At 45.0% G+C, this 27,796-nt stretch overlaps 1 protein-coding gene across 7 annotated transcripts in view; it reads left to right on the forward strand.

Annotated features, from left to right (window-relative positions):
• The window catches only part of DLG3 (discs large MAGUK scaffold protein 3), a 1,834,707-nt gene that overhangs the window by 1,517,579 nt on the left and 289,332 nt on the right, over positions 1-27,796 (forward strand). For all 7 annotated transcript variants that reach the window (XM_085608387.1, XM_085608388.1, XM_085608389.1 and 4 more), the window contains one exon: positions 9,137-9,313. In XM_085608387.1, the coding sequence (XP_085464513.1) occupies positions 9,137-9,313 (177 nt within the window). The remainder of the gene's footprint in view (positions 1-9,136; positions 9,314-27,796) is intronic.

The raw sequence follows: 27,796 nt of genomic DNA on the forward strand, positions 1-27,796 counted from the left end.
CGTGGCTACGGCAACACCAGGTCCTCCCCCAAGAACAAGCAGTGACGCCCTCTCCCTTCCTCCCGACCACATAACACCTGTCGGGGGAAGACTACAAAGGTTCCTGTCCACGTGGAACTCCATCACCACGGACAGGTGGGTCAAAGATATTGTAAAATACGGTTACTGTCTGGAGTTAACCTCCACTCCACCCACAATACCACCAAGAAACCGTCCTATGTCCTCAGAGCACTTAACGCTCTTACAGCCAGAGGTGCAAAGTATGCTTCTAAAAGGCGCTATAGAGGTCGTCCCCATCCACGAGCAGGGTACAGGGGTGTACTCCCTCTACTTTTTAATTCCAAAGAAGGACGGGTCGCTCAGGCCTATATTAGACCTGAGACCCCTGAACCAGTACATTCTTTCAGAGCACTTTCACATGCTCACCCTGCAGCAAGTCCTTCCGCTTCTCAAGCAGGGAGACTTCCTAGCCTCACTGGACCTCAAGGATGCGTACTTTCACATACCCATCCACCCCTCACACAAAAAATACCTCAGGTTCACTGTTCAGGGGCAGCACTATCAGTTCAAAGTCCTTCCCTTCGGCGTGACAACAGCGCCCAGGGTTTTCACGAAGTGCCTAGCTACGGTGGCAGCACATTTACGGAGGCAGCATATACACGTCTACCCCTACCTAGACGACTGGCTCGTTCAAGCAAAGTCAGCCCAGCAATGTGCAAGCCACATGTCCCGCACCATTCATCTTCTTCACAGTCTGGGATTCTCACTAAATTACCCAAAGTCCCATCTCCAGCCCGCACACGTACAACAGTACCTAGGTGCGACTATAGACACTCTGGCGGCCACAGCTCAGCCAAATTTAGTGAGGATCAACAGCATACAACTGCTGATCTCCAAGTTCAAACCCAATCACTCGCTTCCAGCGCGAGTGTTTATGCAGTTGATAGGCATGATGGCCTCCTGCATCTTCATAGTCCCGCACGCGAGGTTACATATGCGCCCCCTTCAGGAGTGCCTAGCACGTCAGTGGAATCAGGCTCAAGGACAGTTGAAAGACCTAGTGTTGGTGAGCGGTCGGGCATACAACTCTCTGCATTGGTGGAATCCACAAAACCTTTGCAAGGGCCGACCGTTCCAAGAGCCTGTTCCGCAAATAGTACTGACAGCGGACGCGTCTCTCCAGGGATGGGGAGCTCATGTACTCCACTACACAGTGCAGGGACTATGGACGACACAACAGAAGAAGATGCACATCAACCTTCTGGAACTGATGGCAATCTTCCTGGCCATGAAGGCATTCAAAGTACATCTGTGCAACAAAGTCGTGTTGATCCGGACGGACAACATGACTGCCATGTACTACATACAGAAGCAGGGAGGAACACACTCTCCACAGTTGTCTCATCTGGCTCAGAGCATGTGGAAGTGGGCCATTCAGAGGAACATGTTCCTCATGGCGGAACACCTCCCTGGCAAGGACAACCAGATGGCGGATCTGCTCAGCAGACACAGCCACCAGATGCACGAGTGGGAGTTACACCCATCAGTACTCCAACCGTACTTCCAGCAGTGGGGTCATCCAGAGATAGACCTATTCGCGACAAGCGAAAACGCAAAATGCCAAAGCTTCGCCGCCAGATTCCCACATCCGCAGTCGCAGGGCAATGCGATATGGATGAACTGGTCCGGCAGATTTGCGTACGCTTTTCCCCCAGCGCCGCTGATACCGCTGGTGGCTCGCAAACTACGACAACACTCCCTGACACTCGTCCTAGTTGCTCCCACGTGGGCACGCCAGCCGTGGTACACCACCTTCCTCGAACTTTCCGTGGTGCCGCATCAAAGGCTGCGGATCAAACCCGCGCATTTGACGCAGAACCATGGAGAGGTTCAGCACCCAGATCCGCAACAGCTGAACCTGGCGATCTGGCTCCTGAAGTCCTAGAGTTTGGCTATCTCAACCTGCCACCTGACTGTATGGACATCATCAAGGAGGCCAGGAGACCCACTACCAGGGCTTGCTATGCAGCCAAATGGAAAAGGTTCGTCATTTATTGCGGTAATAATGACATCAACCCGCTGGACGCATCCATCCACAACATCATCTGTTACCTCTTACACCTATACCGATGCAATCTGGCGTACACCTCTATACGTGTCCATTTGACCGCAATATCAGCCTATTTGCAAACCAGGCAGCACCTCTCTCTATTCAGAGTGCCTGCCATCAAAGCATTCTTGGAAGGGCTCAAACGAGTCATTCCACCTAGTCACCCACCGGCTCCAATGTGGAACCTCAACTTGGTCCTCACACGCCTGATGGATCCACCCTTTGAACCTCTACACTCATGCGAGATTCAATTCCTTACCTGGAAAGTGGCCTTCCTAGTAGCGATTACTTCCCTAAGAAGAGTTAGTGAACTCCAGGCACTAACCGTTCAAGAGCCATTTATTCAGGTTCACGCCAACAGGGTCGTACTACGTACCAACCCCAAATTCATGCCCAAGGTAATATCGCAGTTCCACATGAATCAGACTATCGAACTGCCCGTTTTCTTCCAAAACCCACAAACTGTTGCAGAAAGGGCACTACATACACTAGATGTACGGAGGGCCCTCATGTACTACATCGACTGGACTAAACCATTCAGGAAGACAAAACAACTGTTCGTTGCCTTTGCCCCACACCACAAAGGTAACGCCATCTCCAAAGCAGGGATAGCCAGATGGATAGTTAAGTGTATTCAAATCTGTTATCAAAAGGCAAAACGCACATTAACTATTCCACCACGAGCCCACTCAACACGTAAGTTGGGGGCTTCCATGGCCTTCCTAGGAAATATTCCCCTGCATGATATATGCAGAGCAGCCACATGATCCACTACACACACATTTACAAAACACTATTGTGTAGATGTGCAGTCAAAACAGCAGGCAGCTGTAGGACAGGCTGTTCTCAAGACACTTTTTCAGACCGCTGCAGCTGGCACGGGTAGCCGCCGCTAATAGAGGGCACTGCTATGTATTCTATGCACAGATATGAATTCAGCAGCCCACATGCCTCGAACTGAATATGCTACTTACCAGTATGCATCTGTTCTTGGCATGTAGGGCTGCTGACATTCATATCACCCTCCCTCCTCCCCGGCGCCTGTCGCAGCTGCAGCTCTCAGAATTACTGCAAGCATGGTCATCACTTTCTGTATCTACTCCATCACTGCCACAATGGCGAAAAACAATCTGAGGATGGAGAGGATGCCCATGCGCACTGTAGTCCAGGGGAGGAGTCACCTATCCAAGGATACTTCGAAGACTCTTCCAGGACAACAACGTGCAAACATCCGGACCCAACACTAGGCGGCGATCTATGCACAGATATGAATGTCAGCAGCCCTACATGCCAAGAACAGATGCATACTGGTAAGTAGCATATTCATTCCAGTGGGTGCAGCATCAGGGGAATCCGTCAGATTGCGTCCAGATCTCGGAGGGCAATGCGCGATAATTGCAGTGGTGGCTTACGAACCGGGATTAGGTCAACAGCAGATCCCTCTCCTTTCCCCATCCAGAACACACAGTGGTGACAGACGCGTCCCTTCCTGGATGGGGCGGTCATATGGGGGAGGCAGAGATCAGAGGCCTCTGGCGGAGACAGGGCTCCACATCAACCTTCTGGAGCTTCGAACAATCTGACTCGCACTCAAAGCATTCCTTCCCTCTGTCCAGGGAAGAGTAGAGCAGGTGTTCACGGACAACACCACTGCCATGTGGTACTGCAACAAACAAGGAGGGGTGGGGTCGTGTACCCCATGTCAGGAGGCTCTCCGCCTCTGGACATGGCTGGAACATCCGGGCATATCTCTGGTGGTTAAACACCTGGCAGGTTCACTGAACGCCAGGGCCGACGAACTCGGCCGCAGGTGCATTAATGGCGTCTTCGCGCGGAGGTGGTTCAAGGTCTCTTTCAGCAGTGGGGAGAGCCTTGGTTAGATCTATTCGCCTCCGAAGAGAAGCGCAATGTCAGCAATTCTGCGCATTGGAATTTCCAAGGTGGCACTCGCTAGGTGACGCTTTTCGTCATGATTGGAGTTGCGGTCTTTCCGCCTATACCACTTCTGCCCAGAGTGCTGAATATGATCAGGTGGGACCGGGCCCAAGTCATTTTGGTGGCTCCGGATTGGGCACGGAGAGTCTGGTATCCCAAGCTGCTCAACATGGCCATCGATCCTCCGACCTATCTGCCTCTTCGGGAGGATCTTCTGTCTCAGCAACAGGGGACGGTTCTCCACCCTAACCAGTCTAGCCTCCACCTCCTTGCGTGGAGATTGAGCTGCGACAATTGAAGTCATTCGACCTGCCTCCCGAAGTCTGCGATGTAATTCTGGCAGCCAGGCGTCCCTCCACTAAGAAGGTATACGCCTGCCGGTGGAATAAATGTGTGGCATGGTGCTCAGCAAAGGCTGTGGATCCCCTCTCTGCCCCTCTTTCTGAGGTTCTTTTCTTCCTTCTTTCTTTGGCCCAGAAGGGCTCTGCTCTGGGCACTATCAAGGGCTATCTCTCGTTCCATCTCTGCCTTCCTTCAGCTCTGATCAGCCTTCCCTTCTCAAGTCCCCGGTAGTAAATAGTTTCCTGAAAGGCATAACTCCTCTCTTTCCTACTATTCCTTTCATTATGCCTCAGTGGGACTTAAACCTAGTTTTAACTTATTTAATGTGCGCTCCATTTGAGACGCTTCTCAACTGTCCTCTGTGGCTCTTCATTCTCAAATCTGCATTCCTGGTGGCCATCACCTCCGCCAGACGGGTGAGTGAGCTCCAGGTGCTTTCTTCCAAGCCTCCTTTGCTATCTGTGCATCCGGACAAAGTTGTCCTCAGGACTCGTTCATCCTTCCTGCCCAAGTTGTCACTGCCTTCCACATCGGGCAGACCATCACTTTGCCCACCTTCTTTCCGCATCCTTCGCAGCAGGAAGAGACTCCTCCGTCTGGACCCAAAACGTGCGCTTTCCTTTTATTTGGATCGCACCAAACCGTTCCGGGTGGATGACCAGCTCTTTGTTGGGTACGTGGGTGGCAAGAAAGGTTGGGATGTACACAAGCGGACTATCTCCCGATGGGTCGTTCTGTGTATCAAAGCCTGCTATTCTCCGGCAAAGAAGGGGCCTTCAGTGGGGCTGCGTACCCATTCCACCAGGGAGACTGCAGCCACCACTGCTTTGGGTCGGCGAGTCCTCCTTAATGACATCTGTCAGGCAGCTACATGGACATCGCTGCACACATTCACCAAACACTACTGCCTGGACAGCCAAGTCCGGAGAGACCGCTTCTTTGGCCGTTCTGTGCTCCAGGACTTTCTGGTGTGAACTTGGTTCACCAACCCACCTCCGGGGTTTGGTATTGCTGGAGTATCTATTCTAAGGTAAGGAATCTATAACTAACTAATGTTTCTTACAGATATATCGTTAGCAAAGGTAAGTAACTTGTTCATCTTTAAGATACCTAGGTTAGTTATAGATTCCTTACCGCCCCGCTCATTTATTTATTTATTTATTTATTTATTTATGGGTTTTTATAGCGCTGGAATCGACTCCGACTGGAGTATCTCTGCGCTTTTGGGCCGAATTATCCATCATTCAATACAGAGAAAGAGAGAGCTGAAACTAAATCTCATTTTTAAACAGAGTTTTAAGTTGCTTCCTAAATTTCAGGTGTTCAGAACATAGTCGAAGAGTTAGCGGGAGACTATTCCACAATGTGGGTCCCACCACTGATAAAGCTTTGCCTCCGTGTCTAGCCTTCTTGGCGCGTGGCACTGCCAGCAGATGACCATTGCTGGATCCGAGTGTCCTGGAGGGAATGTAAGGGATACATTTATTTTCCAGGTAGGAGGGACCATGTTCGTTTATGCTCTTGTGAATCAAACAGCATATTTTAAATTTTATCCTTTGACGGATCGAGAGCCAGTGCAATTTAAACCGGTTAATAAGAATGTTATGTGACACGGTGTCGAACGCTGCTGACAGATCTAGTAATACTAAGATCACAGAGTAGCCTTTGTCTTGGAACATATGTAGATCGTCCATTACAGACAGAAGGGTGGACTCAGTGCTGTGTTTCGGCCTAAACCCAGATTGGGAGTAGTCTAGGCCGCCAGCAATTTCAATATAGCCAGATAGTAGTCTATTGACATATTTTTCTGTCAATTTCCCCAGAAAAGGTAGCAATGAGATGGGCCTAAGGTTGGCTAGTTCAGTCCATGGAATAGCAGTATTTTTCCTAATGTGCCTTACTAGCGCACGCTTCCATTCTCTGGGGACAGAGCCCTTATTAAGAGACAGATTGACAAGTTTTCCAATCATAGGACATAATAGTTCTAGTAGAATGGGCATCAGCCTGGCTGGGATAGTATCATCTGGGCTACCACTTTTGATCTGGGTGGTTAGTGCTAGTAGGTCCTTAAGAGTGATAGGGGAAAAAGTGTCTAGAGAATGTACGTTGATTATGTTCTGTATCGTGAAAGTCGAGAGCTGTGTCAATGGTCATGGCATTATTTTAGTCAATTATTTTCTCTTAAATAGTGTCTATTTTGTTTGAAAAAAATAATGATATTTTATCACAGAGCTGTTGAGACGCCAGCTCTGAACTTTCACATGCAACAGGTTTGACAAATGACTGTAGCACCTGATAAAGGACCCTCGGGGAGTTTCCTGCAGCCGTGATTTGAGATGCTATGAGTTTTTTGCGCCCTACGAATGGCTTTGTGATAGATAGAGAATCCCAATAGTGATTCCTGTCACTCACCCGATGGGAAGTTCTCCATTGTTTCTCTAGCTTCCTAGCAGCTTTTTTTAATGCCCTAAGATCATCAGAGAACCAAATTTCTTGTTTGTTGGCAAGCCGAGGTTTAAATGTTTAAAAGGGGCTATATTATCTATAGCCAACCTAGTTGCAATTTCAAACTTCCTTAGGGCACATTCGATATTCTCTGATGTGGTAATGGAAGGCTCGATAAAATTCTCTATAAAAGCTTCTTTAGTGACTTTATGCCATTGACGTTGTTTGCTGGGAAGGGAGATCGGTCCCTGGACAATGTTTGGGCTGAGAAGTATAAAATTCAATGATGAAATGGTCAGTCCAGCTAACGTGGGTGGGGGGTAAACATGTGACTGTGAGAATTAGCTAATATCAAATCTAAGGTATGCCCTGCCTGATGTGTTGGCCCTGAATTAAGTTGTGTTAACCCAAGTAAGGATAAATCATTCAATACAGACTGTGCCTCTTTACAATCTTTCTGTTCGGTATGTAAATTAAAATCTCCTACCAAAAGGAAGTCCCTATCGTTACTGATGTATGGGGCAAGGATCTCAAGTAAGATGTTGGAAAAGTTCCTACATGGACCCGGAGGGCGATAAACCAAAGCACCCATCTGTATTTCCTTGGGGGAGGAAAGGGATTTAAAAATCAATAATTGAATATCTGGAGTGCTTAACTCAGCTACAACAGTTCAATTGATTTCTTGTTTGTGTATAATAGCAATCCCACCTCCTGTTTTCGTGGGACGATCTAGCCTGATTATTTTATAACCCGTGGGAATTGCAAGCGCAATGGCCGGAGTCGAATGAGGTTTCAGCCAAGTTTCTGTAAGGAAACATAAATCTGGTTCACTAGAGGAGATTAGGTCCCATACCTCTGAAGTGTGCTTCGGTAGCGACCTTATATTGCAGAGTAAGTTTTTCCTTCCTGTAGGAGTTTTGATTGTACTCTTGCTAGTATTGACAGAGGGTGTATAGATAGTCAAACCTTCATGAATGCAAGCCTCATGACTAAAAATTGTGAACTGGGCTCGACAATGGTGACAGGAAAATGGTCCTTCTAATCTAAAACTCCCTCCCATTACACATTCTTGCGTTTGTTTCCCACATAGTTGTCGCAATACCTGGGCTGAGTAGGTTCTCCTTGTAATAAGGGTCGTTCATGGGTTGATTATGGTAGATCCCATTGTCCCTTGTCCCGTCCTGGCGCGGACGGGCGCAGACGGGCTGGTCTTAGGCTAGTCTTTGGCGCTTTCGAAGGCGCCCCCCTGCGCGCAACCGCTGCGCGCTAGTGCCGACGACTGGCTAAATAGTCCTTCTCCAGAGCTGCTAGAGCGCTAACCGCTCGATTGCCTCGGTGTTGCTGGGCGTGTCTGGCTCTCACCTGCCCCGCCCTCCGCTCAACGGTATTGGATACCGAGTCGGACCCGGGCGGGCAGGCTGGAACACTGAGCACAGACCGTAATTCAGCCCCTAGTGCCCTTGCAGATCAAGGAGATTTGTTCAACAACGAGTGAGTTTATATCACTAAATTACAAACTTAGACACAACGTACAGTTAAAAATATGTTAAAAACTGTCAGTGACATGTAGTGCAAAGGAATATTTAAACGGATATTGAAGGTCACAATCAATGTTAAATAATTCTACAACTCTCTCCACATACTCCGCTGTAAACAATGATACCTGGAGCCAAGCGGGATAGGAAGACACTGCCACTGTCCTCCCCTACCGCAGAGAGCCCTCCCCGTTCTGCGAACTGACTTCTAGGGTTAAGGATATCCTTTCAGGGCCCTAGTTCTGTGCACCAGTGGTCAGTGTCTTGCATGGCTCTGCGCTCCTGCCGTGGAAAGTCGTGTACAGAACTGACAGCACGCGGGGCCAGCGTCTATGTAGCTACCGCGACGTCATCCCAGCGACCACGACAATGAATGTGGAGTCGACCGACGCCACCTTCTGATGCGCAGGGGAACTGCTGACACAAAACTTTCCGGATCCAGTTTGCCGCCTGGGAGTAATTCTAAGGTAAGGAATCTATAACTAACCTGTTTCTTACAGATATATCATTACCGAAGGTAAGTAACTTATTCATCTAGGCCCCTCAAAGACTTCAGGAAGCTGACTCCAGGAATAGTTGCTGCACAACATTGAGTAAAATGAATGCATTACTCGCTCTTACTTGTACACTGCTGATATTTCTTAAAGTTAAGGATCATGTGATTTATTTTAGCTATTTAATGTTTTGAGCCTTGAAAACCTTGTTATATTGTGCTATGTTTCTCTTGGTCGATGTTTCACCCCTAACCTTGCCTTCGCTTTATTTTCAGGGCTCTATTTGATTACGATAGGACACGAGACAGTTGCCTACCGAGTCAAGGACTGAGCTTCTCATATGGAGACATTTTACATGTGATCAATGCTTCAGACGATGAGTGGTGGCAGGCAAGACTAGTCACGCCCCATGGGGAGAGCGAACAGATAGGAGTCATTCCTAGCAAAAAAAGGTAAGGTTCTGCCCGTGATTGTGCTTTTATTGCTCTAATCAAGACTGATCTTTGGGGCAGTTCCATCTTCTTTATGGTGACGGTTTACCTGACTACATCTGATTTTATTAAGTGCAGGTTACTCTTAAGAGCATATTGTGCTATTTTTTTCTGTTAGGCTACTTACATTTGGGTAGCTTGCAGTGTGCCATTGCTTGGTCTTCATAGCGCTCGCAGCATTCCACAGATTCACATGCTTGAATTATTCCCTATTAAATAGGAACTCCTCCGTAATAATTATTGCAGTATACATGTGCACTCTAACTCGGAACAGCGAGGTGGAGCGAAAGTAGCTTAAACTTCCCTCGGATGCTCCGACTGCCTTTTTAGGTCTCGCATAGGGCAGCGCATGCGGTGCCTCTACGAGGCATGAAGTAATCTGGATATGTGTAGAATCTCCGCCTACTGCATCTGTTTGTTAGTAATTGGTTCCTGAGCTTGTCTGTTTTCTTGTCTTCGTTTTTGACAGGCTAATGCGCTTTGTAGATCAGCCTTTATTTTTTCAGGAACGCCCATGCAGCACTGCCTAACTACAGTAAACATGCAGTAAGTGGCCTGAAGTGTTTGTTGGAACTCTTTTGTTTCTTTCGTGGCTATTGCTTTCTGCTATGTAGTGTTTTTTTTGGGGGGGATATACTTGCAATCGTTTTATTATTTTTCTTTATCGGGATTTTAGGCGTTTCTTTGCACTCTATTTGCAGTGTGTCTGGGTCATTCGACGCTGCTTCACAACCCCCCCCCCCCCCCCCCCCCCCTTCCCCCCTCTCCCCCTCCTGGCCGATTCCAACAAGAGGGCGTGAGGCACAGGATGTAGCGCGCGTGGCCCTCCCTTCGAAATTTCACTCTAGTTGCACCTCTGCACCTTGCCCATGTATAGGTTAGATGGCGCCACAAGTAAAGACAGTCAAACACGTCACCAAAAGGCAAGTACCGATCTCTCAATGTTCCTAGTTGAACATATAACTGACTGCACATGCAGAATTGTTCTTGTGGCAGCTCGAATAGCAAAATTGCTGTATTTATCGCACATTTTTTACACTCTCCCAGGTTGCACGTATTGAAACGGTGCTTATAAAGGATTGTTTAAAAGAGTCTTTAAATAGCTTACTACAATTTTGAGATTAACACGCATATTTTCTAGCATTTCCGTATGTTACCGGTTCTAAATTGGTCTTGTTGCAGTATGCGCTGCAAAATTGTTAGTATTTCATTGCTAATGTTTTTGCACTTTCCCAGGCTGCACGCATTAAAACTGTGTATTTAAGATGTGTTGGAAGGATTGTAAAAGAGCTCCTGTAGCTAACTTTTTACAATTTCTTTGTTTACACACACATTTGCCAATATTTCCATTCCTGCACAAATTTTAAGCTTAAAACTTCTCATTAAGAAATCCTTTCCTATGGCTTAATTTGTTACACATCTAATGCTAGTGCGCCTATTAATGAGCAGATTTAAATAGTATACTTTATTTTACGGGTAGCTTGCTTAATATTTAGCCCTGAAACTGTAGGAATGGGCAGGACTAGTGCTTTAAAATCTTAAGCATAGGTATTTATTGCATTAATGACGATTGAATGCTAATTTTCTTACTGCTGCGTTTACTGTGATTAATTTGTATCTTTAGTTTTGCCGGGAGTTTTTTTAAATTGTTCCTTGTAATGTTCGCATAGATCCTATTAACAGGTTCGCATGGTTCACACTTCAGATTTATGCGTATACATAAGTGGTGCAGCAGGTACAGTGACACCAAACCATAGGCTATTACCTATTTATTTTTTTATTGGACACCCATATGCACAAAAACTAAGACTAAATATTTTAAGTAAAGCTAATTTTTTTATGTACCTGGGCGTTGGGCTTTGTTTTTAGTGCTTTCTTGCAATTTATTATACGGCTTTTGACGGAGTTTCTTGGGTCGGTACTCTTCGTAAAATGTAGGCAAACATGAACTATTCATTTCTTGACGACAACAAAGTAATAGCATTTTGTGTGCATTTGAAAGTATGCGATTGCGAAGGGGGGAGTTGTGCTTTTAGCCCTTACTTCAGCGGTGACTTCCATTTTTTATTTCCAAAGCTTAGCATCCTGCTGTTAGTTGTTTTGCATCTCCCAGATGCTGCCAGGTACCAGATTACAATCTTTACTACACGGCTTAAAGCACTCAATTAGCCTGGTCTGGTTTCGTTTCCAACTGGTGAAAACATTTCACACTATAGCAGACTTTCGGACTGTGTTTTTCGTTTGAACTAAATGGGAATGCATTACAATAGCTTTGCCCAGTTACAAAATAAACCTACGCAAGTTTTGTTTAAATTGTTTAAAGCGTATTGCCTAAAACATATACTTTTTTGTAAACACAAAACTGCTTAGATTTTTCTACACGTTTAAAAGCGTATTTGCTAATTTTTTTATTAATAAGTAGTTATTTCGTCAAGAAAAATTAAGTGTCTGGGTTCACAATATTTGGCAGTTTAACGCAATGTTTTCAGCTTCCTGGATTATATTCCTTTTGTTGGTTTATGTTAGAGAGCATATAAAGTATACATAATGTGGCTTAAAAGGAGCCTTAATCAGTCATTGGCATTTCCCTCATTATTTAAGCCGCAACAAGACGCAAATGCACAGCTAACTTCTCCTCCCACTGATTCATATTGAGACGAACCCTCAGACATTAAATATGACCCTGCCAAACCACACCCGGTACTCTAAACTCAGGTGCTACAGACCCAACTCATGGTCCATAAATTACCCCCCAGAAAATATGACCAATAATGCAAAAAAGAACCTAAAGCACAGAACCTTAAAACAGCACCCAGAAACACTTATAGTAGACAACTACCACACCGCGACTAATGGCAAGACGAAAACTAACTTCATCCTTTACACAAACCGCCCAATTAAGTGGAAAAACACCTTCCTTCTTTACTTTCAAGTCGCCAAGTCAGTAAACATTCCCTATGGCAAAAATCTCCCCTAACTTTAAAGGGGAAGTCACAATCTCCACCTTCAGAACAGGAAACATTCTCATACAGACCACGGACCCGCACCTCACCATTTTTGATCGACACTTCCCAACATTACTCTCCTCTCCAACTCTTCAGGATCCTCCAAACCCAATCTCCTCTATCCCACCTCACCCTGACAGCAAACCCTGAACCAATCCAATTTCCCACCCCAGACGACACACATCGCAACTCATGGACATCCAGCTTCACGAATTCTAACCTCAATACCCCTATCATCACACTCCGCCGTCAAACACCCATTACAATAGCTCCAACTGATACCACCAGGTCCAGCAAAAACACAGTTAAGAAACACCACAAGGTGGATCCTAAGCTAAACAGATCAGACTCAATTGACAATCCTTACGTTACTGAACTCACTACAGATACACCCCTCCCCCCCAGACTTCAGGAGTCCCAACTCTACCCTCGCAAACTATCCACAACTCCACTGCTGCACACTTGCCCTCCCCCGACCGCCACATGCCCAAACAGCCCACACTCCCAATCCCACTGCCAATCCCATGGACACAGACCTCCTCCTAACCATTGCTCAGTCCTCGCCCTTGGACCCAAGACCCACTACACCTCCGCCTAACCCCTTGACCAGAAACAACAACGACCCGACTCCTCATGTCCAATCTATCCCCACTCCTAATCCCAATGATGCCTCTCAATCCCACAATTTACTACTCTCTCCTTCTACTGACTCTAGTCATACACTGCTACAGATTAAGGCATTATGCCCTTTCAACGTTCTTACCCAGTTACTGACCCGAATGGAGCAGAAAATAGACTCCCTAGCGGCAGATATCCTGCACCTACAACAAGACCTCCCCAACCGAATTAAGCCACCTTGCTCACACAATCAGGTAGCTTCACACCTCTCTCCTCACCCTCCCCTCCCCCCCCCACCCCCCACCCCCCACCCGACAACCTAGTCCATGACCCCGCCTGGTACACCATGGCCCCCCAACCCTATGAGGAATCCGGCACATCGACCTAGCCGAACTCTCTGCCCTATCTCAGAACGAGAAGCAGAGATCCTCAACGAATCGTACCTCGCAATAAACCAGAACACGGCCCATTTTGCAATTCCTGTTATAGTAAGCACAAATAGAATCCCTAGTCCTGCCAGCTCTCCAAGACCCCCTGTACTATACATGTCTATACATACTGAACACACCAACACTGAGGCTCCCCGTCCTCTATAGTGCATGCTCCTCAACTGCAGATCAGCAGTACAACACGCCGCAGATATTGCGGAAGTTATACTTGCGGAAGAATTAGACATCGCATTCCTCACAGAATCCTGGCTCAATGACCATTCTACCCCCATCCTAGACCTTCTCACCCCTCCAGGCTACAACATCATCAGACACGACAGACCAATCAAAACAGGTGACGGCCTAGCTATCATTCACAAAGAAGGAATACAGTTTACCAGATTAAAATCCACCGAATACCAGACTCTCGAGTACCTAGGTGTTGAACTTCTCATCAAAGGCACCACTCCCATCAAATTTCACACCATCTACCATCCTCCTGGTGTTCGTTCCATCTTCACTGAAGAACTAACCGACCTAATAACTCACTTCTCCCTAACAGACACCGAAGAAGTGTTCCTGGGTGACTTCAATATTCACTGGAACAACCCAGAAGACACCACTACACAGAACCTCTCCAACCTGCTTGAAATAACCAACCTCAAACAACTTTGCAATGGACCAACACACATCAAAGGAGCAACACTGGATACGATCATCACCAAAAAGGAGCTGATCTCACTGAGATTGATTTCTCCCATTTACTGGTCCGACCACCACCTCATACTATTTAATATTGACTCACATGTCAGAAACCAACCAATACGATCTGACAAACCAAAACACTGGACCAGGAATATCAAAGGAGCCCCTATAACCGAACTGGAATCCAGGATTCATGCCCACCTACCACCCCAACATTCCAATATGACGGCTGATGACCTCGCAGCCCATTTTAATTACGCAATAACAGAGGTGTTGGATCAAGTAGTGCCACTCAAACTCAAATTTGAGATCTACCAAATCTAAATCCTGGTTCAATGTAGATCTTAATAATGAAAAACGAGAACTCAGACAATCGGAAAGGACTTGGAGACTAAACCCTTCGACTCTCCACCTAGCGCAACTTAGGTCAACCAGACATGCATATAAAAACACATCTTTAGAGAAAAGGCCACATTCTTCCGCACCCAACTAGACCCGGCAAAGAATAGACCTAGAGAACTCTTCAACATTATAAAAAGTCAAACGTCACACTCCCACAAGTAATAGCCACCAAGGATCGATGCGAAGAAATCTCCAGCTTCTTCACAGATAGTCACAAAAATTGAGCTATCCTTCATCCAAACCCCAAAGCTTCCCTCCCCCGCAAGCTGCCCCCTTTTAACCACCCCTGTCCAAACAGATCAAAATCATACCACGGACAACCGCTTCCAGCTGAAGAATGGTGCCAATTGGTCGAACTTCGAACTCATGTCAGAAATCGAAGTCTTCAATATAATTGCCAGCTTAAAGCCTACTTCCCACACTTTGGACCCCCTCCCATCCACAATAGTAAAAAATCTCAACCACATATTTGCCCCTTTCTGGACTAAAATCATCAGTGCCTCTCTCACCTCAGGTTGCGTCCCAGACTCCCTACATCTAGGACAAATCACCCTTCTACTCAAGAAACCAGGGGCCAACCCGAACGAGCTCAACAACCTCAGACCTATCTCCAACCTTCCGTTCCTAGCTAAAACATTAGAGAAATGCGTTCTCCAACAACTCGCCAAACATATTGACGGCTTCCACCTGCTGTACACCTTTCAGTCAGGTTTTAGGAAAGGCTGTAGCACAAACAGCGATGCTCAATATTTCAGACGATATCCACGGAGACTTAGATGAAGGTGAGGCCTGTCTCCTCATCCTTATTGACTTAACAGCGGCTTTCGACACAGCTTTACTTGCGACTCTGAAGTAGCGTTCTGGCATTAATGGCACTGTACTAGAATGGTTCATGTCCTTCCTCCAGCAACAAATTAAAATCAACTCCTGCCTCTCGGCTCCAACACGAGTCAAACTTTGAGTCCCGCAAGGATCGATCCTCTCACCATCCCTCTTCAATCTCTTCATGGAACCCCTTGCTATTATTTTGAAGCAAGCAGGGGTTCAATACCACCTAATGCAGATGACACTCCAATAAACCACTAAATCAAATCACCCAAAGATGTCCAGCACCTCAATGCCATGCTAACCAAGATTCAAACCTGGTTTAACGCAAACCATTTAAAGCTGAACCCGGACAAAACTGAATTAATACTGTTCTCCCTGAAAAGTAACCACGGACCAATCCAAGACTGGCTCAATAAGCTTGATGCCTGAACTGCCCCCTCGTCCTATCTGACTCTGTAAAATCACTAGGCATTACCCTGGATAAGAACCTGTCCATGAAAGACCACATCAAGAACTCTGAAAAAGGTGCGCTTTACTTTCTAAAACACCTCAAGAAAATTAAACCTTTCATTCCCCAGGATAATCTTAAAACAATTGTACAATCCCTAGTCCTTTCTAAACTGGACTACGGGAACTCCATTCTAACGGGCGCTCCTAAAGCTCACCTAGCCCCACTAAGGTCAGTCCTTAACATGGCGGCCCGACTCATAACTGACGGAAAAAGATTTGAACACATCTCACCAACCCTCAACGCACTCAACTGGCTTCCCATGGAAGGCAGATGTATTTACAAACTGGCCTGCATTACACACAAGGCCCTCCACGTCCAATCCCCCAATTACCTGAACAGCAAACTGGTAAAAGCAGAAAAATCAAGAACTCTGATAAGCACCAACTCACTGCTTCTCATCCCCCCTAAAATTGAAAAGGAAAGCGACCCAATACCGTTCCTTCAATGGTAATGTTCCCAGGATATGGAACACGCTCCCTACGGACCTCAGATGTAACCCTCCTTCCCCTGCTTCAAAATGGACCTGAAACTCCTGCTCCTCAACCAATACTTCTCTGACCAAGCAAACCAACCTAGGCATCAATAAACTAATGGACTCCCCTCTCAAGCTGACTTTCAATGATTGGGTTTATCTGACTGTTTCAACCACCTGCGTTTTCCACTCCTTCACTGTATACTTAAGTGTGACGTCTTTGCATATATATTTATACATCCTCCTGTCCTGTGATGTAGTGCAACTTTTTCTTTTCCTTTGTGTTTGTAAAGCACTCTGATACCCACGGGTCTAGCTAGCGCTATATAAATCATTATAAATAAATAAAAAAATTGTTACAATATTGTCTGAAACTACAGCTAAATATTGGCTTTGTTACATTTGCTATAATAGTGCTTAATTTGAAGCTATAGTGGTGCAGGGGCTATTATAAAAAGTCAGTCTTTTACAGTGTATTTTGGGCGGTTAATTTATTGAACAGTGCGCATACAAACTGTGCACAGGTGTTGGTAAAGTGGCTTTGGAGCTCAAACTGCCAATGCTTATGTTGCAGTGACCATGGGCCAGCGCTTTTTGTATTGTGACTGCTTTGTTTTATTTTCCGGTATTTTACAAAGTTTCCCGGCTCTGGACTCTTTGCTCAATTTATAAACTTTTTAAAGTTCACGGAAACAGTGTAATTGGCTGTGTGCACCCTGTATGGATTAAAATGTAAATGTAGTGCTTATATAGCGCACATATCACCCCCAAGGGGGTCTCAAGGCGCTGTACACATACCGCTGTGGAACCCTTCCTGGCCTTTCCCTGTGAAGTGCCCACTCCTGGGCACCCCCAAGGTGAGGCCAGGCATCCTAGCGCTGTTGGGGCCGTTGTGGAGGTTAAGCAAGCTATTGCCCAGAGTTGCAGCGTGAGACCCATGATTAGAATAGGCACCGAGGCGAGAATTAACAGGTCCGAGGAAATTAAGCCCAAGACCCGCCGAGGTGGGAATTGAACTCTGGTCTCGGGCCAGAACTCTGCATCAGGGTCTGCCGCTCTAACCATTGAGCCACACTCCTCCACTTAGGGAAGGGTACACCGGTGCAATTTTAAAAGCAGTCAACCTAAACCTTGCTTCCGTCTATGGTCACGAGTGTTTCTGTAACACTGGTTTTAGTACAGTGCTTGTTTGTTTCTATTTCTTATGACGTGGTGAAAGGCTTTAAAATGTGTACTAGAATGTTTGCAAATATCTTGTTGAGAGCATGGGCATGGTTTAGAGTTCACATTTATGCGTATGGATTAGTGGTGCAGCAGGTGCAGTGACACTAAGACACAAAGGACAGAGGTGCCTGCCAAACAGTGGTTATATGCATTTTAAGCACCAGCACAACAGCTAGAGATGAATTAAATTACTGCGCTCCTTGAAACGTCTTAACAGATCCTTTCCTAGGGCTTAATTTGTGCCACATCTAATGCTAGTGCGCTTACTTTTCCGGTTTAAATAGCATACTTTATTTAGGGGTAGCTTGCATAACATTTAGTGCAGAAACTGTAGGAATGGGCAAAAGCCATGCTTTAAAGGTTAAAACAGAGCTATTTATTGAATTATCTACAATTTATTACTATCTCTCTTACAGCTGCGTTTACTGGACTGAAATTGTATTTTTAGTGTTGCAGGGGCTTTTATTAAATTGTTCTTTGTAATGTTAGGAGAGATCCTATCAACAGCATGGGCATGGTTCACACTTCAGATTTAGGCGTATACATCAGTGGTGCAGCAGGTGCAGTGACCTCAAGAGACACAGGACAGTGGGATTCTCAATCACTGGTTATCTGCATTTTAAGATTCTGAACTAGAGATAAAAAATAATAAATGGATACAGGTTGCTTCCCGTTGTTGCATAGCAGTGTTTTATGCACGTTTGTTGTGGCCCGACTGTTCTCACCATTTTCATGCCTAGTTACACACCCTCGGTGTCTGCAATTGTTCACTGTTTTTCCTTTTTGTTTAAAAAAAAAAACAATAACTAATGCTTATAAGTTGCAGAGACTCCTATTTAAATGTGCACCGGAATATTAGCAGAGGTCATATTAAGAACATGGGCATGCTTCAGTTTTCACATTTATGCGTATGAGTTATTGGTGCAGCAGGTGCAGTGACACCAAGACACATAAGACAAAGGTGCAGGACAAACCGTGGTCCTATGCATTGTAAGCACCAGCACAACGGATACAGATGAGCTTAATTGCTGCACTCCCTGAAACGGCTCATTAACAGATCCTTTCCTAGGGCTTAATTTGTAACACGCAGTGAACAGAAACAATGCTTACATTTATAGCCACAATTTTTTCTTTAACCCCTTGGGTGCCAGGCCTTTTCCCCCTCCTGTGCCTGGCGTTTCCCTAGCGGGTGGGTTTCATGACGAGATAGTCTCGTCATGGGCACAGAAGAGGTTAATGCTTTGTTTTTGCACAGTGCTTTTTTTTCTATATGTTATAATTGGTTCTAAGGCTTGGAAATGTGCCCTAGAATGTTAGCAGATATCCTATTAAGTACATGGACATGCTTCAGTGTTCAGATTTATGTGTATGCATTATTGGTGCAGCAGGTGCAGTGACACCAAGGCATATGACAGGTGCAGGACAAACAGTGGTCATATGCTTTGTAAGCACCAGCACAACGGATACAGATGAGCTTAATTGCTGCACTCCCTGAAACATCTCATTAACAGATCCTTTCCTAGGGCTTAATTTGTGACACATTTAATGCTAGGTTGCTTATTAATTTGCCGGGATTAAAAAACATCCTTTATTTAGGGGTAGCTTGTTTAATATGTAGCCCAGAAACTGTATGAATCTGTAGGAGTAGTACTTTAAAAGCTAAAACATATAATATTAATATAGTATTCACCTTTAATAGTAACACTACAATATAATGTATATATTATATAATAGTGTTAAAATTTAAGGTGAACGCTAAATAAATGCCATAACATTTGTTATATATATATATATATATATATATTACCTACTGGCGGTCGCCAGTAGGTAGTTATAGTTAGGACCACGTTTCCATAGGAAAACCTCAACATTCTATTTTGAATAACTTTGGCGCCGGTCGACGAATCCTCGCGAATTTCTCAAAATAGGTGGGGCGCTACGCTCCGCTCCTACCCTGAAAGTCTCGGGGGGATCCGTCAAGCGGGGGCTGAGATAAAAGGGGGGTCCCAAAACGCGTTTTTCCCATGCATTTTTCCATAGGACCTTTAGAACGAGCTACAGCCCGAACGGCTGAACAGAATTACTCAAAATTTGGCAGAGAGGTAGTCCCTAGGTCAAGGAAGTGCCTTTTGTAGGTTTGGTGTAAATCTGTTCAGTAGATTCTGAGAAAATAGCCTTTAAATCAATATATATATCTGAGCCCGCTTACGGTACGCTTACCGTACGCTTACGGTAAGCGTACGGCGGCGTGCGCGAGCGCGATTCTGATTGGCTGTTAGATCTTAGTAAACATTCGAATCGGCCGAAACCAGGAAGCGGCGGCCGCCATTTTGTGTATTTCACTCCGGTAAAAAAGAGTGAAAACAAGGAAGGGGGGCAATGAGGAGAGTTACAGACCCCCTAACATTTGTAAGGGGGTCAAAGAAGGACAGAAAAGTAAAAAAAAAACATTTATTGATTTTAAAAAAAATCACGGGGTACGCGTACGGTAAGCTTACGGTAAGCGTACGGTAGAAAAAAAAAAAAAAAAAAAAAAATGAAAATCAGATTTAAGTGTTTAGATATTAGGGGGCTCTAAAAAGAGCCGTTGTGTTTATGAAATGATTTTTTAGTGGTACCTACAAGTAAGTACCGATGCAGAGTCTAAGGTTCAAGAGGAAGACTCTGTTCCCTTCATCATTGAAGTGCACACCATCTCCTCTATAAATGTCTTGCATGTCATAACGCAAGTTGTTGTGGTAAATGGCACCCATACCATAGTCACGGAGGAAAGTGGGTGGGCGTAAAGTGGGCGCGCGGTGCGCGAAGCGCACCGCGTGCTCACTGTGCGCGCACGGTGCGCGAAGCGCACCGTGCGCGCACGGAACGAACTGCGTTAAGTGGGCGCGCACGCCACGAATGGCGTAAAGTAACTTAGCATTTAAAAAACCGTACAAATTCACTGAAAAAACCATAGGTTTCACACACGTTATAGTTAGGAATTAGCATTTAAAAAACCTTGCAAATTCACTGAAAAAACCATAGGTTTCACACATGTTATAGTTAGCGGAAATTTTACTGATAAAAAACCAATGAAATTCCCCCGTTATAGTTAGTGCAGGCAACTATAACTCACGCGACCGCAATCTTCTGCTGATGACATATGTGTCTTTATGAAAAAAAAATATTTGTAATATATGTATAGCTAAAAATGTATGGAAGAAGACATGGGCAAATAAGTGTCTAAATACAGTATTAGCATCAGCAGAGGATTGCGGTCGCGTGAGTTATAGTTGCCTGCACTAACTATAACGGGGGAATTTCATTGGTTTTTTATCAGTAAAATTTCCGCTAACTATAACGTGTGAAACCTATGGTTTTTTCAGTGAATATATATATATATATATATATATATATATATATATCCTACATCCTACTGGCAGTCGCCAGTAGGTGGTTATAGTTGGGACCTATTTTCCATAGGAAATCCGCAACATTCTATTTGGAATAACGTTGGCGCCGATTGACGAATCTTCGCGAAATTTTCCAAACTTTTGGCCAGCTCCGGTCCACTCCTATCCTGAAAATTTCACTCTGATTTGTCAAGTGGGGGCCGAGAACAAAGGGGGGGGGTCCCAAAACGCATTTTCCCCATGCATTTTCCCATAGGACCTGTTGACGCAGCTACAGCCCGAACTGCTAAACGGAATTACACCAAATTTGGCCAAGAGGTAGTCCTCATTTCAGACTCGTTCCTTTTGCTTAAATGGTGTAAATCCGTTCAGTAGTTCCTGAGAAAATTAGGGTAAAAAAGTTAGTTATATCTGGGTGGAGCCTAACCACACATCTCATCGTGAGATCTGATTGGCTGTCAGTACTTCATCCAAGAAGTGTTGGCAGCCATCTTGGGACCAATATACATGATAGCACCTCATTAAAAAGCATTGCAATTAATAGAAGGTTTTAAGACTTTAGTTACATTATAAATCATTTGTTGATGGTACCATACTCATTTTAGGAATTGTGGTGTGTTCTAAGGTCATTTTACCATGTGAAAAAGCCTTCTGCTGTGATATCACGAATCATGTTTGAGAGAACTATTTTCTCATGATTTTCCCACAGAGGTTTGGAAGGTGATCTATAAGCTAAACTGAGCATATTTTCTGTAAATTCACATTATCTTTCTCAGTCATGTGAGAATGAAGTCTGACATTCTCAGTAAAACATGTATATCCAACAAGGACAGAGACAGTCCGTTGATTCCTTTGTGTTCTACTGCAGCTTCCCAGAGTGTTCTAAAGAACAACTAGAGCGCTAACAGTCCTACTTATGACAAACGTATTGCACACCTGAAGCCATCTTGATTGGAATAAAGTGGTAACTCTTAAAACATTGAATTTAAAAAGGAACAAAATGAGGTGGTTCATTTTGCCATAGAAAGTATGATTAGTGCTGCAGAAAGAAAAATTAGGGCACATTTTGAGTGACTTCTCAAATCCTCTTCTATTTCATTAAAAAATTCTGACATGCAGACTGAAACATGCACTTTGAATACCAGGAGCAGACTTCCCTGGTGAGCAGTGGCTTTACTACAGTGATCTAATGAGCAAGTAGAGTGATAACATTCAGAATTTATGGCAAATGTGTGACACATCTGAATGCCTTCTTGATGGAACCAAAGTAAAAAACAAAGTATTTCCTACTGAGGAGACTGCAGTAAATGAGGAAATTAGGAAACTTCATAACAAATAAATCTCCCAAGATGGCCACCAGAGACAAAAGAGCCCAAATGTAGCCCAAACATCACCCAGATGTAGCCCAAGTATAGCCCAATGACAGAATGTCCCAGAGTGTTCTTAAGAACAACTAGAGCGCTTACTGTCTTCATTATGACAAAAGTATGGCACACCTGAAGCCATCTTGATTGGAATAAACTGGTAACACTTAAAACATTTAATTTAAGAAGGAACACAATGAGGGGGTTCATTTTGCCATAGAAATTATGATTCGTGCGGAAGAAAGAAAAATTAGGGCACATTTTGAGTGACTTCTCAAATCCTCTTCTATTTCATTAAAAAATTCTGATATGCAGACTGAAACATGCACTTTTAATACCAGCAGCAAACTTCCGTGGTGAGCAGTAGCTTTACTACAGTGATCTAATGAGCAACTAGAGTGCTAACATTCAGAATTTATGGCAAATGTGTGACATATCTGAATACCTTCTTGATGGAATCAAAGTAAACTGAAAGCATTTCCTACTGAGGAGACTGCAATAAATGAGGAAATTAGGAAACTTCATAACAAATAAATCTCCCAAGATGGCCACCAGAGACACAAGAGCCCAAATGCAGCACAAATATCACCCAGATGTAGCCCACATGTAGCCCAATGACAGAAGTGTGCAAAACACTTATTATTTTGTGTATTTGCAGTTTTATATCGTGCAGACTTGACAGGTATTGGAGTGCTTTACATGAGCATTGGTTACATCACACAAGATCAAATTCATTTTGGTTGTAGACATGGGAAGATTAAGTGATTTGACCAGAATCACAGAATGTTGAGCTGAAGCACAAACTCCAACCTGGTTCCCCAGTTGCAAAGTATGCAGCTCTGGAAGTAACACCACATCCTCTCCCCTAAGTGCAACATTTAATCAAGTGATCAACTGGATAAAAAAAACATAAAGATTACAAATAATGTAAAAGTTCTTTGTCGCTATTTGAAAACTCAGAAAATATGTCCTCATTTTAGTTTTTTAGAGCACTAACCATAATTTTGATGCAAATAAGACCCTTTCATATATGTAATTTCTAAAGGAAATGCGCTAGGTATTAGTTTTGATTGCATCAAGATGACGTCCGGCGTTCCACACTTTTGTAATAAATATAGAATGTTAGCAATCTAGTTGTTCATTGGGATACTGTTGAGAGGCAGTGGCCAGGGGCACAGACTCTGAAAATTGAAGGAAGGTAGGAGAGTGCAGAGGCAACAATTTGACCACACTGGGCAGGCAGGAAGGGCAGTGGCAGCACAACCGACTATGAGGGCAGTGGAAAGGGGGGCAGGGGCAACAAACCAATAATACAGGACTGGCAAGAGGCTGTGGCAATATAATAGACCATTGTGGGCAGAAGGAAGAGGCAGTGGTAGTACAACCATACATGCCAATAGACCCGTTTCAGCCAGGAAACGTCCAATGTTTTTAAGCCCAAATGGGCTTTATTTGATCTGTCTCCTGTCTACAATCTCCTCTTTTTCAATGTAACTCAAAGGGGAAAATAAATGCCCCAGTTTTTTTTCAAAATCTCCCTCTTACCAAGTTCAAAATGTTCACAAGTATGGTACATTGGTTTATGGTAGGCAGGAGGAATTGGGGTAGGGACTTGGACTCGGATAACACAGGACAGGAGGGACATGGAGAGGTGCACCAAACTGACCCTACAGGGCAGGCATCCGGGTTTGCAGCAGCACAATACACCACACAGGGCATGCGGGACGGGAGTGCAGCACAACAATCCATAGAAAGCAATAGGGAGGGGACAGGACCATGCACATGGACACCATAGAACAGAGGGGAAGAGGCAATGGTAACTAGCTGACCATAATGGACAGACAGGAGAGAAAGCTGCAGCATAACAGACCATAAAGGGCAGGAGGGATGGATCAGGGGCATTACAATGGAACAGACAAGCCAGGAGGGAGGGAATAGGGGTCTGCACATGGAAACAGAAGGCTGGGGGCAAGGGGGCAGGGCAGGAGCAGCAAGATGACCATGGAGGTCAGGCAGGATGGGCACTAGAAACAAGACACACCATGGAGAGCAACAGTGAGACTATGATGGCATACACACAGACCATGGAGGAAAGGTGGGAGGGGCTCAGGGGTAGCTAGCTGACCACACCGGGATGGTTGGAGGGGCCATGGCAGCACAGACGACCATGCATGGCAAGCGGGAGAGTTAGTGGCAGCACAATGGCTATGATGGGCAAGAAGGAGGGTGCAGGGGCATGCACAAAGGACCATGGAGGATAGAAGGGAGGGTCAGGACCTGGACACAGACAAGAGAGTTCAGGGGAAGGTGCCTCACAACAGACCGCGTGGGGCAGGCAAGAGGAGCAGTTGCAGCACAACATACCAGGGAGGGTAGAAGGGTGTGGTAGTAAAATGGACCATGGAGGACAGGAGGAAGGGGATAGGGGCATTGCATGTGGACAGGCAGGGTGGAGGTGGCAGGGACAGGTTAGTCATCTGCCAATGCTATACAGGTGGGAGGGGAGTGGCAGCTCAACAGAACACTCAGAGTAGATAGGAGTGGCAGGTCCATGGAACATGGAGGGCAAAAAGGATGGAGCAGGGGCATGCACAAAGACATCGAAGGGCAGGGGGAAGGAGAATAGGGGCAGCTGTTAAGCGCAGAGGCTAAGCAGGAGGTCAATGATGGGCCATATAATTGGGCAATGGAGGGCAGGAGGAGTGGACTGGTACATCCTGCTAAATGGAGGACAGTGGGAGCACATCAGACCATGCATGGCAGGAGAGAGGAGGCTAGTCCATGGATTCAGACAACAGAGGATAGGGAGGAGGTGGATGGGGCAGCAAGCTAACTGTTCAGAGAAGTTGGGTATCAGGAACTTTATTGTTTTTAAAATGTGTGTCTGTGTGAACTACTTAAAATATGAACAAGTATGCAGCATAATCTCACTTTTATTCAGGAAGAAGAGGACGTTTGTGACTGTGACTCCGGGCTCACTTGACAGAAACCTCCCCTGACGCTCCACCCCCCATCGCAAAATGTAATGCCCGTGAAAAGGGTAGGTGGACGCAGTGTTATATAGAACATAGTCCTGAGAGCACGATTGAAAATGATAGTAGTATATGGTATAAACTATGCACCAAAAAGTGTGATATAAGATGAACCGGGGCGTGAAATATAATATGCAATACATTGTGCGCAATGACCGGTTCATTGGAGAGCGCGAAATAGCACAGGCACTAGTTCGTGCTATGCGATATGCGCCTTGGAGTGTAATATGCACAGGGCAGTGTTGTGTAACGTAACTAGTCTCTAAAGTTGTAATATAAAATATGTGCTGGGGAGTGTAACGTTGCATATGCACTGTGACAAAGATATGGATCCCAGATTGTAATATGTATGGCATAGCGCTGTGCGTTATAACATAGTCATCGAGGAAGGCACGTTAGATGGGGTAATATAACCCGTGCGAAGGCAAGTGTGGCATGACATATTCACGTGGTGGTGTTACAGTGCACATGGGCTAGAGTGTCGTAGCATTCGCACTAGCTGGTGGAATACAACACAGAGGTGTGTGGCACTCTGCGGGCACTGGTGGGTGTAACACAGCATTAGCCTCAGCCAGGAGCACGCTGTGACTCTCAAGTGAGGTTTGTCTCCTTTCCAGAGAGTAAAATAAAAAGTGTTACACATCCGGAGGTGGATGTGTGTTTTATTAACCGTGAGGGGGGTTTCTTGCATAGTTTGGTCGAGCTTTTGTCGAATCCCCTTTGAATGGCTTGGTGTGCGTGTGTATTAAATGTGCCCGTCAATAGCTACCCATGTTTGTATAAATAAGCGACAAGGGTGTCTACTTGGAGAGCACCCACCGGCGGGGGCGCCGGGATTAGGCACGGTAGGGCGTCGGACACGTCAGAGCTTCACTAGCGGTGTAAATACATTCCACGTGGATTCATTGTATGCATAGTCGCCTTTTAATGAATATCACGCAAATCGTCATGGTGATAGGTACATACGGTTTGTCCAGCATGTCCTATGTATTTCTATAAATATATATATTTTTTTAAATAATAAAAAACAAAGGCCATGACCCGGGGGTAGGGGTCCCCGGGGCCGATTAAGGCCTTGGGAGGGGAGCCACGCGGCTCCCTTCCAAATTTATTTTTTTCAACAAAAAAAATTAGGGTGCAGGCCCTGGGGGATTGGGTCACCAGGGCCAATAAATTAGAAAAAGAATGGGGGGCACACAGCCCTCCTTCTTAAAAAAAAAAAAAAAATAAAAAAAAAAAATAAGACTTAATCTCCCAACTTAAAACGGCCACAGAGCGTGTTTACACAGTGGGGAAGGGAGGGGACGGGGTCTGAGGTGACGTGTGCAAACACGCCCTGTGCCGCGTTTTAAGAGGTAGTTGTAATCCCCTTCCCTATTATATACTAGGGGCTTACAGAGGAGGTCATGCTAATCACAGGGGGACCCCAACGCATAGTGTTCCCTAGTGTATGTAGGTGTTTTCACTGTATTCTGAGTGTCTTTTTACATAGCACTGGCTCTAGGACTGGTTAGTCAGACTCAGTTACCACCAGTATCCGTCTGAAAAAGTTGAGGGTACAGGATGATTTTGCAACAAGGCTTCTTTCTGCTCTTCTGTTTGTTCTTTCTGCACGTTATCCTTCTTCCTGCACTTTTCTTTGTCTTTGAGGACTTCTGTTTCTTCTTTCTGCATTTCTTTTTTTTCTTTCTGTGCGTTTTGTCTTCTTTCTTCACATGTCCTATCTCTGTAGGCATAGTTAGAAATTAGCATTTAAAAAAACCTTTGAAATTCACTGAAAAAGCCATAGGTTTCAGGCACGTTATAGTTAGGAATTAGCATTTAAAAAACCTTAGAAATTCACTGAAAAAGCCATAGGTTTCAGGCGCGTTATAGTTAGGAATTAGCATTTAAAAAACCTTAGAAATTCACTGAAAAAAACCATAGGTTTCAGGGGCGTTATAGTTAGCTGGACTTTTCACTCGTACAAAACCATTGAAATTCCCCCGTTATAGTTAGTTCAGCTAACTATAACTCGCGTACCCACAATGCACTGCTGATGACGTCACATATTACATCACTCATGACATGGTCAGTGACATCACTCATGACATCTCAAATGACATCACTGATGACATCATCCTTGTGATAGAGTGGCAGACCTCCTCTCCCCCTAATATAACCTTTGATACACACATTCAAAAATACAAACTAAAATTTTCAAAACTATGGACATACCGATACCAGTTACAACATCCTATTCAGTAATTCTAAGATCCACATACACATCCACTCATTCACCAACAGTCCTATACAGTCACTCATACATGTACTCGCTCATCATATGTACTCATACACCTATACATCCTGTTACACCCCACTCATCCATAGTTACTCACACAGTCACTCATGCTAATAAAGAATCAAACATCCATTTACTTGCATATACAGTTATACACACACCACCACACTTACTTCTGCAGA

The sequence above is a fragment of the Triturus cristatus genome, chromosome 5_2 (assembly GCF_964204655.1).
Source record: "Triturus cristatus chromosome 5_2, aTriCri1.1, whole genome shotgun sequence".
Taxonomy (NCBI): Eukaryota; Metazoa; Chordata; class Amphibia; order Caudata; family Salamandridae; genus Triturus; species Triturus cristatus.